General features: G+C 42.8%; 1 protein-coding gene across 1 annotated transcript; it reads left to right on the top strand.

Moving 5' to 3' along the window:
• The first annotated feature begins 1241 nt into the window (after positions 1–1241).
• CHST10 (carbohydrate sulfotransferase 10) lies at positions 1242–17763 on the top strand. The gene is made up of 7 exons (XM_086610042.1): positions 1242–1360; positions 1392–1465; positions 6863–6997; positions 9799–9896; positions 12520–12754; positions 15096–15201; positions 17126–17763. The coding sequence occupies exons 1-7, from the start codon at positions 1242–1244 to the stop codon at positions 17661–17663; spliced, it is 1305 nt and encodes a 434-aa protein (XP_086466168.1). The 3' UTR covers positions 17664–17763.
• Positions 17764–18292: the final 529 nt, after the last annotated feature.

The raw sequence follows: 18292 nt of genomic DNA, 5'->3' as shown, positions 1-18292 counted from the left end.
CACGTGCTGCGATACGTCCCCAAAAGGAGTTGTTTAAATAGCTGTTAAAAATAGACCCATCACCAGCACCTGGTTTTGATGAGATTTGTGGGCATTTGAGCCCTGCAGGTGCACGCACAAAAGTCACATTTTCCGCCTTTTTTTTTTTTTTTTTGAAACACAAGCGTTGGAGACCTAGTAAAGACATTTTTAAGAGGAAAAGAAAAAGAAACACAGCTATACACGTGCATACATGTGAGTCCAGCTGACCACTGGCGGTGCGCCCCGCCAAGAAACACCAGCCACCCTGCCAAAACTGGAAGCCACCGGGGGCCGGGGCTCGCGGCGGGGCTGGGAGACGAGGTTGGGGGCTGACGCCGAGCACCGGGAGCGCCCCTCTCCTCGCCCCGCTCCCGCCGGGGCGAGGCGAGGCGGGGCGGGGCGGGGCGGGGAGAGCGGGGAGAGGCAGGGAGCTCAGCCCGCCCTCCATCCCTCCCTGCTTCCCGCCTCCGGGCGGCGGGGCGCGGCGCTGCGTCTCTTCGGAGCCGCGTCGAGCCATCTGCGCGGCGGCCTTCACCTTCCTCTCCTTCCCGGCGACGGGGCTGGCGGCGCGGCCGAGGCCGAGGCCTGCCCGCGGCGGGAGGAAATGGAGGCGGCGGCGGCGGCGGCAGGGCCGGGCGGCGGCAGCAGGGGCTGAGCGGGGGCGGGAAGGCGCCGCCGTTGCCGCCGCCGCCTGCAGCCGGGCGGGGGGGGATGCAGCAGCAGCAGTCGGGGCCGCCTGAGCGGGCCGGCCTCGCTGCCGAGTGAGGCGGGACGCCGGCAGGAGCGGAGCCCCGCCGCGGGGGGCCGAGGCTGCGGGGAGCGCGCTGGAGGGCCGGTAAGGCGGGGAGGGGGCGCTGCGATGGAGGCCCGGTACCCCAGGGCGGGGCCGTGGCCGGGGAGGGCCGCGGGGGGAGGCCTGGCGACCGGCAGCCCCGAGTAGAGGCTCCTCCGGCCCGGGGGAGGAGGAAGCCCGCGGGCGCTGCGGGCGGCTGTTGTCTCCACCTGCCGCGGCGGGTGAGGAGAAGCCCGCCCGGCTGCCTCCTCCCGAGCGGGAAAAGTTTACACCTGTTCAGCCCGGGTCCGTGCGCCCAGAGCCCGGCTTGTGGGCTGTGGGCGAGCTTTGTTTTGGCTGGTCCCGTGCCGGTCCCGCCTTCCTGGCGAGGACCCCTCTGCTTTTATCCCCCTCCTCGGGCGGTGAATGGAGCCCCCAGGAAGCCCCGATGCTGAGGAAAGAGCCGCCGCTGTCCTGCCCAGCTGGGAAGAGCGTGCCGTGCCCTGTGGAGCGGGACTCGGGTGCCTGTCGAGCAGCGCACGGGGGCGCCGGCCGGGGCGGCGGGGTCCCCTGCCCGGCGGCCGTGGGGCTGCGCCTGCCCCGGGCTGGGGCGGGCTACGCAGCTCCTGCAGGGGCTGCGGCTCTGGTCGTTGGTTTTCTTCCCGCTGACAGGTGAACTGTGCGTGCTCAGGGAGGACTCTGTTCTCCAGCGGTAGCTGGAAGAGCGGAGACGGTAGGCCTGTGTGTGCCGTCGGGGTGGAGGAAAGCCTGGGGAAAGCACCAGCTTTCAGAAGCGCCTGTTACAACGTACGTTATAACATTTAGCAGCGCCGCAGAACTTACCAGAAAAGGAGTGTGTGATAGGTTTTTAGTCGTCTTTTTTTTTTTTTTTAAAGTGTAATAAATTGTCCAGATCTCTTAACTTTAGGATAACACAAAGGAGGCAGGTATCCCGGCTAGCTGTTGCTTGGCCTTCATCACCAGTTGCATTTCAGATTACATCATTAGTCATGTGCCAATGGGCAAGCAGTTGGTAGTTTGAGACTACTGCCGTGCCGCTGTCATTCACGATGCGTGCGGGGACTGTTCTGCCAAGGAGGCCCTATCCAAGCAGCATAAGCTGCAGAGCAGGAGCCGTGTACTGAGTTTTAATGTTGTTCAAGTCTTCTGCACTTTGTCCCATCATTCACGTGAGGAACAGCAGCCTTCCCCAAAGTAGGAGTGTTTTTTCCAGGTAACAGGGTACTTACTGGCCATGGGTCAAGCCTGCCACGCCTTGTGTCCTGATTTTGGTTAGTCTTTATATCTGTGTGTGATCCCATTTTTTCTCATACAAAACTGGCGTCTGGCTGATCTGAGGGTTATGTGACCATTTGTCTTTAGGGTAAGTAGCCTGTGCAGGGAGGGACAGAGGAATGGGTGGAGAGAAGGGGTTTGGGAATCTTGTGCTCCTAAAAAGTGTAGGAATTGCAAGGGAGAAGGAGTAACCTGAAAAATCCCTGCATACTTCATTGTGAGAAAACAGACTAAACCTTCAACAGCTTTCTTGTTTTTTCTGCTTGTAAAGAAAAAATATTTTAGGCAAGAAGTAAAGGACACATTCGGAAGCTGAAGGGAACTATTAAAGAGAAAAGCCAGAAGCTAGCACATGTATTCGCTAGAAAATAAGTAACAGGAGAGGCAACAGAAACGCAGTAAGATGAGAGATCTAACAGGAAGTGCAATTACCCTATGTGAAAGTGATAAAAATATTAAGAAGCTAGAGAAAGGGAAACAACATTAACACATTATTTTAAAAATGTTACTGATCATTCGTTTAAGTGAGCATAATGGTTGAGTTACTTGTGTACATAGTTTTGAATGGTCCTGCTTCTTGAGATGTGTAATAAGCTGCTGATATAGATGTAGTTTTGTTTTTAGGATGCTAGAAGTGCGTAACAGTGCCAGCCATTGTAATTACGTTATGACAGATCCTCTGAGAAGACTCTTACATCAATGACTGTGGTTGCAGATTTGCTGTGTGCATAAAAAAAGCGAGTACACAAAACTACTTAATATTTTCCTCTCAGCTTTAACGTGTGGAAGGGGAGTAGCAGTGGTTGTTATGGATGTGACTGTAATTCTGTCCCCTTTCTGGTTTCTGAGTCTAGTCCTTGAGGTAAGTAATGTACTGCTCATAGGTGTCTTTGCCTGAAACGTTCTCCTGTCCCTAGAGCAGAGGATCTGGCAGCAGGGTCCTGTGTGCACTAACTGCTTTTCAGGTCAGAGCATGTGGAAACTGATTTTCCCATGTCATTTAACACAACTTCTTAGAAATCCATACATATGACGTGGTTTAACCCAGCTGGCATCTAAATGCCATGCAGCCACTCGCTCACCCTCCCTCAGCCCTGGGGATGGGGAAGAGAATTAAAGGAAGGGGGTTTGAGATAAGAACAATTTAATAATAATAATAATATAAAATTAAAAGTAGTAATGATAAAATAATAATAATACACAAATATATATATCTATAGTGATAATTATATATACAAACAAGTGATGCACAATATAATTGCTCACCACGTGGTGACCAACACCTGTCCCATCTGGCAAGCGATCCTGAGACAGATAAATCCCAACACTGCAATCCTGGATGAGCGAGAGGCCCGAAAAGAGAGTGAGAGAAGGATAGAACTCTGAAAGACCAAAAGAGTCCCACCAACTTCCCGGTCAACCCTCATCCATATACTGGGCATGACGCTGCATGGTATGGAATACTCCGTTGGCCAGTTTGACCCTTGATCCTAAGTCTGAGTTCAAACCACAAGGAGAGCTGTGGGTTCTTTGTCCTGGCCATGCCCTCCACCCCAGCCTGTTGTGCTCCTGCACACTGGCAAAGCATGGGATATTGAAAAGTCCTTGATGTCTCACCCCCAACTATCATTTATCACCAACTATCAACTCGCCACCATTGCGCTATCGATGTTCTCATAACAAATCCCATCATAAATCCAAAACACAGAGCTCTTCTAACTGCTGAAAAGAAAAACTAACTCTGTCCCAGTCAAAACCAGGACAACATAAATTACATAAGGGGATATAGATCAATAATCCTTACTGAGTGGTGTGCAGCCATCACCATTATAAAAGCGGGTAGACTAGCTGGGAGTAGCTAGAGTGTTGGAGGCCTTTTCTATCATTCTTTATGTGAAACAAATACAGTGGTTTAGACAGAAGGGTCTGGCCCAAGCCATTCATTATGCCTCTGAAAGGCCAGCAGCTGATGATTAGAAAGATACTTTCCTCCTGGAGAGTGTTCTCTGCAAGCTTCTGTCAGTCTGCTGCCTTGAAGAAAGGTTCAATTGTAATTTGAATGTTGAAGGGTTCTCATGGTTTTAGCAGAGCTACACAAAAAGTAAAAATGTCATTGCCACATTTTGTCTCCTGACATCTATTTTGTACTTCTCATCTGTGAGAGTTGGAAAATTTTCCAAATTATTGTAACGTCCACAAGCAAAGGTGATAAATTTCAGTGCTCTAAATGAGAGATGGTGGATGTTGCCACAGATTGAAAAATGAGGACCTTTGAGACCTGGTGGTTTTCAGCATGAATCTTAGGGCAGGTTTTGCACTAGTGCAAAGGTAGGATGAGAATAACTTTTGAACTACTTAGCTGGAAAGAGGCCAGTGCTCTACAATTCACACCATATTATTTGTCTTTTCTGGCCAAGAGTTTCCAGTGTTGAAGAATAATGTGTCTTGGACATGGCATGCTCAGTTGGCAGTTAGGAAATTGCAGCAGAAAATGGGAGATGACAAACATCATCTTCATGGAGGTCACAGGACATGTAATTCTTCAAAAGACAGTTGATGCATCTTTTTACTTAGTGTTTTTTAGGAGTGTTCTTACAAATGAAATCCTAAAAGAAGGAAAAAAAGTACCTCTTAAAAGCCAAACTGAAAAAGATTGCACTGAGAAAATAAAAATAGGCCTGAACACTGCCATCCTAGCTAAAAATTATGAATTTTGTTTTTTTTTTATAATTGGAGGTATTCTTTTTCTCCTTTTACCCATTTCACATACATCCTTAGGGTCTCCAGTCTGTTTTGAACTGCTTATCTGCCTGCACAGGCTTTCAACATACCCTGAAGACGTTTCCCTTCTGTCAGCTGCAGTGAGAACCCTCCTGGAAACATTGCTGGAAGGCAAAAGCTAGTTGGAAAAGCTATCTGCACCTGTAGCAGTAGTACTGATGTCACAGGTGGACGTACTGAAATAACGTCAAAACCAGGCTTGCTTCCATGATTTAAGCTTTGTAGGAGTGAAAAAGGTAGAATACTGATATATGTCCGAAACACTTAATACACAGTTTGCTTAGAAGTGTTAACTAGCATGTTTTTAAAATCTTAGCTGGGGACGAGGGCATCTCTCTTACTCCCTGGCAACTCACTCGAGTGGCTGTGTAGAAAGTGTGATCACAAACCACGCAGATGTGACTCTCATTGAAATTGCATGTGGCTACTTTAGGGCTGAATTTGATCCTATTGCTAGTTACGTGGGTGGTTTTGGTTTTTTATTCTTCCTGAGGCTCTGAGCACAAACCTCACAGAATTGTTGAGAGGTTCTCATTGTTTGAGATTTTTATTGTAGATCCTCTTTGGTTAAGTGTTCTGAAGTTGTGTTGTATGTATCCTCAAAAGGAAGCGTTCACTTACATTTGAACTTTCCAGCACCTGAGTTCAGGCCCTCGAGTTTCTTATCTCTCCAGCAACAACTGAGACAATGGTGCTTTATTTTTGCAAGATAAATATTCAAGCTTGAGGAGGCTTAGGTTTTGGTAGGTAGGCAGTGATGTTTGCTGTTATGTTTTTGTTGTTTTTTTTTTTTAAAGTTATGGGAGCTTAAATTTTGCAGTGGGGCTTTCACAGATACTCGGTGTCAGCCCCAGTGCTTCCCTGGGTGTGTTGCCCATCAGAAACTGGAAATTCAGCAAAAGATGTAGCTTAAAATTATACATTTCTCTTAATGGCTGGGGACTTACATCTTTTTTGTAATTGGTTTCCTTATATTGCATCTTAACTTTTAACCATGAAAAATAACTTATTAGGATTACAGTTTCTGAAATCAAGCTAAGAAGTGCTCAGAGCACTCCAGCAAACTTAAGAGCTGTGTGAGGTAGGGCAGACACCATGTGTTTATAATACTGTGCAGTATCCCCATCCTCAGTCTGCTTGGATTCAGTCAGCACCTGTGGTTTCTCTGAGCATTAGATCTGTGGTCTCAATTGTTTGGGTAACCCTTCGTGCGCTTCTGGGGAAGTCCTATCTTTAAGGCTTACCTGCAGGGATGCAGCTCCAGGTAGTAGGCACTGCTGCAAGGAAACCCTTTTTTATTGTTTATGTGAGTAGTGCTTAGAGTGATGGAAATAAAAAATCTTCCAGAACCTGTGGTCGACAGTTTGGCAATAAAAGTGACAAGATAAAAAGAGATGTTAATATATTTAAATGTTTTGTCAGGTTAAGTTTACTGTTCTGGCTTGGTAGATTCCAGCCTGTAATTCATGTAGGCTGGGCAAGGGAAGAGTTCACGTTACATGTCATGAGCTGACTTGGGATAACTAGGAATACTGCTAATGTTACAGCTTGGATGGTCTGCTGACTGGCTACCACTGAGAGGGGAACTTTTTTCATTCTCCCATCCTTTCCTGCAATAAGCTGTCTCACATTGCTAAATGGGGAAAAAAATCTACACTTGAAAAAACTAGGGATTTTGCTGGTCTGACTCCCTTGAGCAGGCAGACAGACAAACAGTGCTATGGCCAACACAAGGACAGGATTGGGAACGTGTACATGGGGGTGAGTGAAGGAGGAGTGAAACCTGCCTTTGGTAGCAGCAGATGGTTACATTGCCTTAGCCATAACACCAGCTAAAAACCCAGCCAAAAGGACAAAAAGCAAGAAGGGAAATCTACTGCTATGTTTTATGGCACACGTACATGTTAGATTTTCGTCATTTTGGTTATGGATAGTCTTTTTCTAAACTGGAACAAAAACAATTAACGTGTCAATCTTTTCTCTTTCAAACAGGAAGCAACAACTTTATATGGCTCGTGTCTGACAACATGCACCACCAGTGGCTGCTGCTAGCTGCATGCTTTTGGGTGATATTCATGTTCATGGTTGCTAGCAAGTTTATCACATTGACTTTTAAAGACCCAGATGGTAAGTTCAACTTTAATGTTTGATATTAAACAGAAAATTGAATAGTGCTCCACACAAATACTCGTTGTGTGCAAAATAGTTACCAGCGTGTTACCACTTCTTCAGTAGGACTGAGAATAGAACAACTAAATTTCTAGAAGTGACAGTGCTGATGCTCAGTTTCTGCTGTTCTTGATAGAAGTCTGCAAAACCAATGTCATGTCTTTTTTTTTTTTTTATGGTTAAGAATAGAGGGGATCATGTTTGGCAGTACTGCTTTGTGAGGTCCTCTTTTTCAAATGCACTGTTTCAGTATCTTGGTCTTCTAGGAGTAGAAGTCGTGCAAAAGAACAGAGCACAATTACCTGTTTAAAGCCAAAGTTGATTCACAAGGAATTAAAGAGTTCATTTCACATGATGCTAGTTTCTGTCCTCTTGTGACTGCTTGTTCTGTGGCTGCAGTATTATGTAAAACTTGTGGAAAGTTTTATTTCATTTGCAATGCGCTTAGCCTAGCCGCCTCTGCCCTGCTTCTTGCATTCAGTTTTATCCTTTGCTTTTTGACTGACTAACAGCTTATAGGCTTTTGCTTAGCTTAAGTAGCCCAGATGGTATTAAGCTGATGAGGAATTTAAGCCATTTGATGACACCACATGGCATGTTACAGTTTTCTGTGTACTAAGTAGCTACTATTTGCAGAGCCTATACACTCTATAGAGAGTTTAGGGTGAAGGTGATGACATGACTTACAGTCCTAAGAGATCTGTATTTCTGCATCTTCCTAAGATATGCAAAAAATTTGTAACTTTTGAAGCACTCACATCACTAATGCCATTTGTTTCAACGACTTCATAGTGGATAAATATATTAGGTGTACTTTTTAAAATAGCATACCTCTGTGTGAAGATTTATTCAGCAAGTCTTGCAGATGACAACTGTAGGCTAACTTAGCTTTCCTTGGTCTCAGCTGTTTTCGAGCTCTAGTACACCTGCAAATAAGCTGGCCTTATGTTGGCTAGTTAAATCTTCCCGTATTTCATTCTATGCCAACTCTTGTTTCCCAGCTCGGGAATTCTTTGAGTGGTTCTTTCCACCAGAATCTGTCAGGAGGATTAAAATGTAGTTTTAAAAAAATTACTAGAGTTCACCCTTTGCATTTGCTTGCTTTTTATTATCTTGGCTTTCCAATTTTTCTCTCTCTTTTTTTTTTGTTTTGTTTTTGCCTATGCTGAATCTTCTTTCCACTTTGAATAGTTCTCTGAGCAGAAGATTGTATAATTCCTTAGGCTCCAGTCCTGCAAAGGCATGACTGTGATTAAGTGTCCGTATGTGTTGGAGATACCGGTGTTTCTACTGGAACTAATGATGGGAAGTAATGTGAATATACCAATAGGATTTTGAAGAAAATCCAAACAGGGTGGCAAATCCTGGAGGAACTCTTCGAGACTCAGTGAAATATGACTTGTCAGAAATTTTCCCTATTTGGATGTGTCTACTTAGCAGCTAGAACAAAACCATCAGATGCTCAATGAATCAACGTTCTTTTGTTTAAGCATTTTACTGATGTCTTGGGTGCATGAGCAATAGGAACTTTGAGAAGGAGCAAGTTTCTGTCCATCATCTCTAGTAGCATCTGCAGGCATGCTTTCACCTAGTGATAATGAAAGATAGTTTAACTACTCTTTCACTGAGTCAGATTACTTTGATTTTACAAAAGGATACTGTGAATTAAGTCTGTGTACAATATTTACTGTAGCTGATTGCTTGGATGCTTACCTCATTTCAGTTTTAATTTGCTTTACCACGTGTGCTCTTTGTTGAAATCCAGTGTAGGCAGAGTACTCCTGTAAGAAAAGGACGTAGGCAGTACACACATTTTCTTGACCCATAAAACAGCCACTGTGGAGGCAGACGAAGAAAGTTTATTCATAGAAGAAACTTTATGAAGGGAAAAGTAGTCCAATGTGGATGGAAATAATTTTTTTTTTGGGAAATCATGTTCTTTTTGCTTTGCGGTTAGGGAAAGCTGCTTTAAATTATTTTTGATCTTTCCTCGCCATGTAAAGTAAAGCTCCAGCCTTGTGTTATTTTTCAGTTTTCCTGTAGCATACCAATTGCAAAAGATGCAAAGGGTTCTTCCCACACATATTTTAATTTGATCTCAAACTATTAGCTGCCCTAAAATCATTAAAAAGAGAACAAGAGTATCAGCTGAGTTTGTTCTTTCGTTGTGGGAGTCTCTAAGGAAGGCCATGAGTCCTGTAATAAAAGAGGGAGTCTTGTATTTATTTCTAGTTAGAGATGTTTACTTAGCACACCAAAGAAATAAAAGGTGATCCTTAATGATGCTTTTCTTCTGGTAACGTCTAAGAGTTTACAACAGAAGAAACCTATCTACTAATATGAGGAGAGGGAGAAACCTGGTAGATTAATTTTTTTTGTTTGGACATGCTTTGGGAAGTTTATTGGAAAAGAAAAATCTCCTACTGTCAAGTCCATGTAGTTACACTCAATTGTCTACCAATAGTGATATTTGGATTTATAGTTTCTATGTCTTTACACAGTTTATTTAAAAAAGAACAAAATGAAAGATAATGGACATGTTTCTTTGATAAAACTCAACTGAAGTTGCATCCAAAATTCTCACAGAGTACCTCCTTTAGAATATTCATAGTCTCGTCTTCCGTCTTATCTAGTACCTTCTCATTTGGAAACAAATCCTAATGTTTTGTAAGCCTAATGCAGAAAGCGATGTTCAGTTAGCAGAAATAGTTGCCTTCCCTCCACCTTCTGTAATGCTCTTATCTCCCTTCCTTCCTTAGATTATGGTGCCAAGCAAGAGCCATTGATACTGACAGCTGTGACAAAAGTGGAGGAGGTACATGTGCCAGAGGAAAAACACTGGCCTGAAGAATTCCAGGTACGTACTGTTGAGATAAGGGTTACATATATTAAAGACTGGGAGAAAATAAGAGATTAAGTAAGGACTTCCTGTTGTTAAAAGGAATTGCTAGACAGGAATTATTTATTCAGACTGTTCTATTTAGATAGAGCCAGCAGAATTCATTTTAGCTTCACAAAGCTAGTTTGTTACGGTAACCTGCTGTCTTGTTTCATCTGAATGATTCAACTTAATGTGTTTCCATTTCTAGGAGAAAATCATTACAGTACTCCTTTATCAAGTCAGGACAGTCATTTTTGCTAGCCTTTTTAATATAATGGCCCAATTTTGGATTACTTGTATTCTACCTTGCTGTAGCCATCAGGTTCGTGGGTCTTGAGGGCAAGCCTGTGTCTTGTCTATTCTCTTAGTTCTCTACCCAACCTTTCAGATTCTTTTTATCAGTCTCCATTTCTTTTTCATGTTTTGTGCTATTTGTTCTTCACATCTCAGCATTTTTCCAAAGTAGGACATGAACACAATAGTATTCAATACCCAGTGATCCTTTAGATGCATAGTTCTGTGCTTTCAGCAATAAAGCAGAACAAGTGTGGTACTTGCTAATTTACAAGGAAACTCTGAAAATCTCTTGTGGAAATGTAAATTTGAGACTAGTTGCACAGTGGGCTAAGGCAAATTTTTTCCCATCGTTTACATAAGTCATCTTATGTTTAGAGTGTTTTTGTGATGCAGTATTGAAGGTAGGTTTCTATATAAACGTGATGTTTTTTGTTTTCGTATGTTGTCCTCAAAATACTTGGGAGAAACACTTTGTTCAGTGGAAGGCTGGCAGATCTGTGTAGTGAGTTTTAGTATCTTCCTTTCCTTGTATGGAAGAGGGTAATAAGGTTTCTGGTTGTAAAACCATTCACTCTTGACTTCCCGACAGCATGAAACACAGAAAAATAATATTAATCCTAGTTGCATGCAAAAGGAATTGTTTTGACAGATAAGCAATCTGTCAGACTTTTCAGATTACGTTCTGACCACAGGATATTGGAGAAGAGTAACAAACACAGAAAGAATGAGACTTGCGTTTCTTATGGAGGATTGGGACAAAAAGTAAATTTATTCCTTCTCATGTGTAGCTCAGTCACTGTACCTAAAATCATAGAATCACACAATGGTTTGAGTTGAAAGGGACCTTTAAAGATCATGTAGCTCAACCCCCCTGCCACAGACAGGGACACCTTCCACTATATCAGGCTGCTTAAAGCCTCATCCAGCCTGGCCTTGAACACTTCCAGGGATGGAGTATCCACAACTTCTCTGGGTAATCTGTTCCAGTGCCTCACCACCTTCATAGGAAATAATTTCTTCCTTATATCTAATCTAAATCTTGCCCTCTTTCAGTTTAAAACCATTATGCATCGTTCTGTCATTACAGGCCCTGGTAAAAAGTCTCCCTCTGTCTTTTTTATAAGCACCCTGTAAGCATTGAAAGGCCGCAGTAAGGTCTCCCCAGAGCCTTCTCTTCTCCAGGCTGAAAAACCCCAACTCTCTCAGCCTGTCTTCAGAGGAGAGGTAGTCCAGCCCTCTGACCATATTTGTGGCCTCCTCTGGACTCGCTCCAACAGCTTCATGTCCTTATTATGTTGGGTGCCCCAGAGCTGAATGCAGAACTGCAGGTGAGATCTCACAGGAGCAGAGCAGAAGGGGAGAATCAGCTCCCTCGACCTGCTGGCCACGCTTCTTGTGATGCAGCCCAGGACACGGTTGGGTTTCTGGGCTGTGAGCGCACATTGCCGGCACATACTCTATTTTTCATTGATCAGTATCCCCAAGTGCTTCTTTGCAGGGCTGCTTTCAATCAGTATGTCCTCTAGTCTGTATTTGAGCTTGGAGATAGTCAACTAGTGGAAGGGGGAAGATTTGTCAGTAGAAATGTAAAATTTCTCATCACCTGTTAATCAGACAAGCTCACTAATCGTCAGGCAGAGGTGGTCATGATTCCTATCTTAGTCTCAGAAAAATGAGACATCAAACAGTTCATTTATTTTTGGGGAGAGAGGATCCTGCCTGCTTCTCTCATTTACCACAATAAGCACTGATACTCGTTGTGTGAATTTTTGTCCACTTATTTTTGTTGCAGCTTGGATAAATAGAAACACTGAATGCCTGCAGGTGCTAGAAAATAACACAGAACTTTTATCCTAAATTATTCTTTCCCAGCCAGATGTGTTAGCATCCCTAAACCCTATCTTCTCAGAGATTAAAGCTTAATTTCTGTTGAAATTCCTGTCCCAACCCCTCAGGAGCTTTCTTACTGGCTGTTGAAGATTTGTGGGAGTTCCAATATTTAGTCAAGGCATGTTGTATCCACACAGATGAGACCCTGCTGATCTGCAGCAGGCTTACATTGCTGTATAGAAAAGCTCTTACTGTTGTCTACTACTACGTAATGACTCGAGTTGAACTAGTGTGAACAGCAGCAGCAGAGGAAGGAAACTGTGTGATACTCCTTTAGTTAATACATAGCAATGTTTTCATCATGAGTCTGGGAGTCATTAGGATGCACAGTTTGGGGATTTTTATACTTCAGAATTTGATCTGAAAACTAAATTCTTGCACTTTTTTTTCTTTCCTGCTTCATTTCATAAAGCCAACTGGAAAAGCTTTTTCTGGAAATCTGATCCGCCAACCCCTGGTTCATATGGAAAGACTTGAGCTTCTCAGGAATGCCTGCAGAGACACTGCATTGAGAAATCTCTCTCACACCGCAGTTTCCAAATTCGTCTTGGACCGAATATTTGTGTGTGACAAGCACAAGATCCTGTTTTGTCAGACGCCAAAAGTGGGCAACACTCAGTGGAAAAAAGTCTTGATCGTTTTAAATGGTATCTACTCTGCTGTGGGTGTGGGGGTTTCTTTGAGGAGGAGGAAAGAACAGAATTGGTCCAACTGGGACAACACAAAAACCGATTATTTCTGCTTTTCTGTACACTGATAATTTCAGCCTTTTGTTATTCACAGTTGCTTCTAGTCCTTTCAAAACATCTCTTTTAAAGACAATAAAGCTATTCTTTCTGTGAAAATAAATATTATTACTTGGCTCAAAAGTGGTTTGAGTCATGAAAGAGTATCCATATGCATGCGGTAGGTAGATTTGTTGTCGTTGAAGGGGTGGCAAATATTTGAAACAAATTATAAGGTATCACAATTCCTTAAGAACCAATAATATAAAATTTCTGATTCGAAGCCACTGAGATTTAACTAGGGTTTCTTAGCCATGAAGAAAGCTAGTTAAGACTTGGCAGCTGCTGTTGATCTGTACTGCTGAAATGCTGTGTATGTGCTGTCAGTGAGCCATCACAGGAGTTAAAAAGATCCTGAAGTGCTTAAGGCGATGGTTTGATCAGCAGAGGTATGTTAGAAAAGACTATAAAAGGAGGAGTAAAGGGACTAGTGAGTTTGAATAATGATCTACAAGGTGAACGCTGCCTGTCTGTATGTAGCCTACCATCCTTTTCTAGTAGCCTGCTCTGCCAATAAAAATAACTCATTGCCTCAGGGTTTTCTGTTGTACTGCTACCTGCTCACATAAACTTAACTTGAATATATCTAACTTAGCACACATTTCTCTGACCTGAGATCCTCTTGGCTGTCGGTGCACCAGGGCTGTGAATTTGCTACATATAGTCAGGTCAGTTGAGGTCCTTGTGTGGTTTTGCAGGTGGTGTAGCTCACCAAAATGTGGGCAAAACCTGTGCATCGTAAACCCAGCTTGCTTGTTACAAGCACCCTGTGAACAGCCAGCTCTGCACTTGTGTTTTTCTGGTTTCCGTACCGTGTGTGATCTAGTTTGCACATCCAGAAGGAAACAGTCACAAACCGGCAAAGGAACTGTGTCCTTTAGCAAAACTTTTGCAGCGAGGAGCATGTCTTTAAAAACCTTAATATTAGTTTCAACATTGATCTATGGATGGGAGCTGAAAATCCAGCAGACATGCACAGTGACAGTCTGATGAAGACTACCGCTGCAGTTGACCTAATTTTCTCCTCTTTGGGTTGTTTCAGCAGGCAGGTCTGATACTTGAGGGGGAATGGTTTGCGTCCAAATACCTAAGTGGTATTTGAGGTTCAGGATGGAGAAGTACAGCTGTGGCACTGTGAGGGACCTAATTCTGCTACTGTTTGTACTGAATCTCTGCTCTGGATGAACGCAAGGTTTTGGTTTCTGAGGCTGGCTGATCTAACATCTGTTGTCCACATGTAAATCACCCAGAGTACCAAAATATATAATTAGAAAACTGAAATTAATAAAACACACCACCGCCAAAAAAAAAAACCCTCAACAAAAATCCCAAGAAACATTAGAAAACTGAGCAGCTGTGTGGTATGGATATTCACTGCAGTTCTGGAACAGAGAATGCTGTAGAAGCTTTCACCTGAAGAGCTTGATTGTATCTCCCTGTTCTTGTTGGAGGTTGGTATTCTGAAATGATGCCGTTGTGTGAAGACTTCTAAAGCCCAAGGGGCCCACATGAAATATTTCTCAAGGTCGTAAAAACTTCCAGGATCAGGATCTTAAAATAAATGCATCAGAATTTAGTGACATTATTTTTCTTGTCAGCTTATGTGCTTGCAGAAATTAATATCTAGAGGCTTTCTGTTGTTAATTTTAGTGCTTTTTTATCTATGTAGTATTGTATGATTGGAATTTTTGTTTTAGCACAGCATAGTCATTAAAACAACTTCATGGATCTTGACGGCTTTTGTGTTGAAGCAGTTCCAAAAGCAGCCCACGGCATTTATTTTTTGTTGGTGGTAGAAACTCAGCCAAAAAGCTGGTTCCTTCTTTGGAGTTAATCCTCAAAGTCTTCCTCCATTTGTATGTGTGGGCAGAGGGAAAGAGAATGGGGACACTGGGGGGGGGAAGTTATAGGCTTAGACATAATTGTTGATGAAATTTGTGTAATGTGCTTTTCTGAGGGTTTTGAGGCCATTTGGTCTTGGACCTTGATGTCACGTATCCTAAAGAATTTTAACAGCTTTCAGCTTTGCAGTCAGAATCTCTCATCATTGAACAGTTTTAAACATAGTAACCATAAATGCTAAAAATACAGAAGAGAGAAAGATGGGAAAAAAAGCTGTCAGCCAAAGGCACACATACTTGCTTGTGCTCATTTTTTTTTCCCCTTGAAAGATTCACTTGTTCTGTGTTTTGGATTTGTCTAGGAGCATTTTCTTCCATAGAAGAGATCCCGGAAAATATTGTACATGATCATGAGAAGAATGGCCTCCCACGCTTGTCCTCCTTCAGTGACTTTGAAATTAAAAAACGGTAAGAGGTGGCTTCCCAGGGTGGGTGGGAGGGATTTGGAGGCAGTGGTGTTATGGGCAATCAAGAGTACAGCTGGAGTCTACATCTGGAATTGAGGGCAACAGGGTTTCTGCTCCACCACTTATATGATGGCACTGTTTTGTCATGCTCGCAGCTGTTGCTGTGACTGCCTCCCTACTGGCTTTGAAGGATAGCACTGGTGTAGGTGGTGGTATAGTTAGGTAAGCCAAGTGATTCCCTGTGGATATAGGGTTTCTATAGTTCAATTCATACCTAGTTGTTACATAGTTCACCTTTAGAAAGGAAGATATAGTTGAAAGGACCTTAACGCTTTATACAGTAAACCTTACTGCCTACATGTAAGATTACCATTGTGGGCAGATTTACTTACTGGGATTGACCTGGATAGGTTTAAAATGTTGGTGTTCCTTAGCCTGAGAGTATTGTCCATTCAGCTGAACCACTTTTTCTTCCTGTTTGGGTGCTTCTGATTCTTCTCAGAGCAGAAAAAATACTTCTCTGCAGTAGAACCTTCTAAATTACTTTGGATAGATTTTTTGGCTGTGTCTGCTCTCATCTTTACTAGAGCCTATGCCATATACTAGAGCCTATGCCGTATACAATCCCTGTAAGTGGTAGCAGCATGGAGAGAACAGGGCATAAGATGACAGCAAACACTTGTAAGGTTGTGTTTGCATGGTTTTTGTGTGAGTTAAACCATTCTGAAGAGTCAGCCCCTTACACATGTGGTGTCAGCTATCAGTAGAGCTCGGTCCAAGGTCTGTCACATTCAGCAGTACAAATACATTTCTGACAGCTGTGCCTGTGGAAATGATGTCACTTGATTGTGTTGATAGTGTGCAAGAGAAAATACTGTCACTATGTTCTTGAGAATGTGGATCCTTTCTCCCTCCCTGTGAACAGCCCTGCATAGAAAGTAACTGTTCGCTGAGGGGATGAGCCGTAGCTAGGGTATTTGAAGTTGAATGCCATTATGATTCGCGTTGTTGCAGTCAGCCCACCACAGAAGTTGCATTAGTGATGCATAACGTGGATTTGGTTGGGAATTCTGAAATAAATTATCCGAGTTTAAGTGTAGAGAGAGGGATGGTGTGGATGTGTTGATCTACTTCACTGACCTCTAGCCCTGCCTGGTTAGGAGTAAGTCAGGACAACCTGAAGACTCATCCAAGTGCTTGTTGAGGCTGGAAAGAGTCCATCCATTTATTTCATGAAGACTGGGCTCTCAATCTCCTTTCTCAGCTATTTACTGAAATAAACTTTGTTTTCAATTTACTCCTTCTACAGATAGTATCTGACTGCAGAATGTTACGGTTCAGAAGTATCACATCAAAATGTGAAATTCTGTTGAAAACTGTGGTCTTATGAAAATAATACTCTCAGCCATTATTGAAAGCAGGACAAAACATCATAAAATAAAATATCAGAATTTTTTTTTACTTAAGCAGTGATTTGTCTCACTAACTGCCAGTGAAAAATGCAACCCTCTGAATGCATTTAGCGGCACCAAGCCACTTTTTCCATGTCTTTGTGTATTTTGCTTCTTGAGCTTAATCACATGGCATTAAAAATATCTTTGACTCAGAGCTTTCAGCATCTTCCATCTCCTGTTTATATGGATTGAGATAAACTAAGCTCCTCCAGTTTGAATAAAATGTGAATAGGATGAACTATTTCCACTTTGTACTGTATACAAAAACTGTAAGTAAAAAGACAGAAATTGTATTTCTAGTTCTATTGATAATATTGATAGACTGTGCAAATGGTGCAATATTCATGTTGCTGTGTCTGTGGTCAGAGTTTATGTACATTTTGTAAGTCTTTGCTAAGCATGCTTTAAACACTTTGCTAAACGCTTTTCTTAATTATTTAATTTCTTATTTTTTTTCCTTTCTCTGTTTAGACTGAATTTATACTTCAAGTTTTTTATTGTTAGAGATCCATTTGAAAGACTCATTTCTGCATTTAAAGACAAGTTTGTGCACAATCCTCGGTTTGAACCTTGGTACCGGCATGAAATTGCTCCTGGCATCATTCGTAAATATAGAAAGAATCGCACAGAGACCAAAGGGCTGCAGTTCGAGGATTTTGTGCGCTATCTGGGTGACCCCAATCACCGATGGCTGGACGTTCAGTTTGGTGACCACATCATTCATTGGGTAACGTACGTGGAACTCTGCGCCCCTTGTGAAATCACGTATAGTGTGATCGGACACCATGAAACCCTGGAGGACGATGCTCCATATATCTTGAAAGCAGCTGGCATAGACCATCTGGTATCATACCCCACAATTCCACCAGGCATAACAGTGTACAACAAAACAAAAGTAGAGCGGTATTTTTCAGGAATTAGCAAGAGAGACATAAGACGCCTCTACGCACGGTTTGAAGGCGATTTTAAACTCTTTGGTTATCGGGAGCCAGATTTCTTGCTTAACTGACACCTAGGATAAGCTCTGAAGAAGTGTCTCATGGATTAGTCTAAACCTGCGTGAATACCAGCTGCAACACTGACGGAGCTGAGAATGACCATTTGTTTTCTAGCTTTTTGGTGTTGCTCCATTTTTCAGTGAAATATTTGTCATATGAACAAATAGGGGCTTATGGTTGTTGTTTGCTGGCCATGTTTTCAATATGTGACATTACAGTCTGTTAGGGAGAAGTCTGTTATCTGAAATACAGAATTCCACTTCTCCTCAGGAAAGAAGAGGGAGAACAAATGGGCTATTATCTTCCTCTCCTTCTCCCAGACAGAATGCCGTGTTTAAAATGTTGTGAAGTATTTATAAAGATGACAGTTTCCCTGTAGGTTAACTCTGACATGCGGGCAAGCTCAATGCATGCCCATGAGAAGGACACGTATTTCTCCCATGAGCTTTGAAAATGAAAGGCCCATGCAGGACTAAAAATTGATTAAATGCTTGACAAGTAAAATTATCTAGGTTCTGTCATGTGGCTGCTGTAATAACAGTAATACTGATCTAATCCCACTTTTATTTGTCACCAAATGAACCTAAATTAGACAGAAGATTTAGAGTTGTTAAAAAAGGGACTGGTTCCAGAGCCCAGT

Source organism: Tauraco erythrolophus, chromosome 1 (assembly GCF_009769465.1).
Source record: "Tauraco erythrolophus isolate bTauEry1 chromosome 1, bTauEry1.pri, whole genome shotgun sequence".
Taxonomy (NCBI): domain Eukaryota; kingdom Metazoa; phylum Chordata; class Aves; order Musophagiformes; family Musophagidae; genus Tauraco; species Tauraco erythrolophus.
This window is presented reverse-complemented; position numbering and strand designations above follow the sequence as displayed.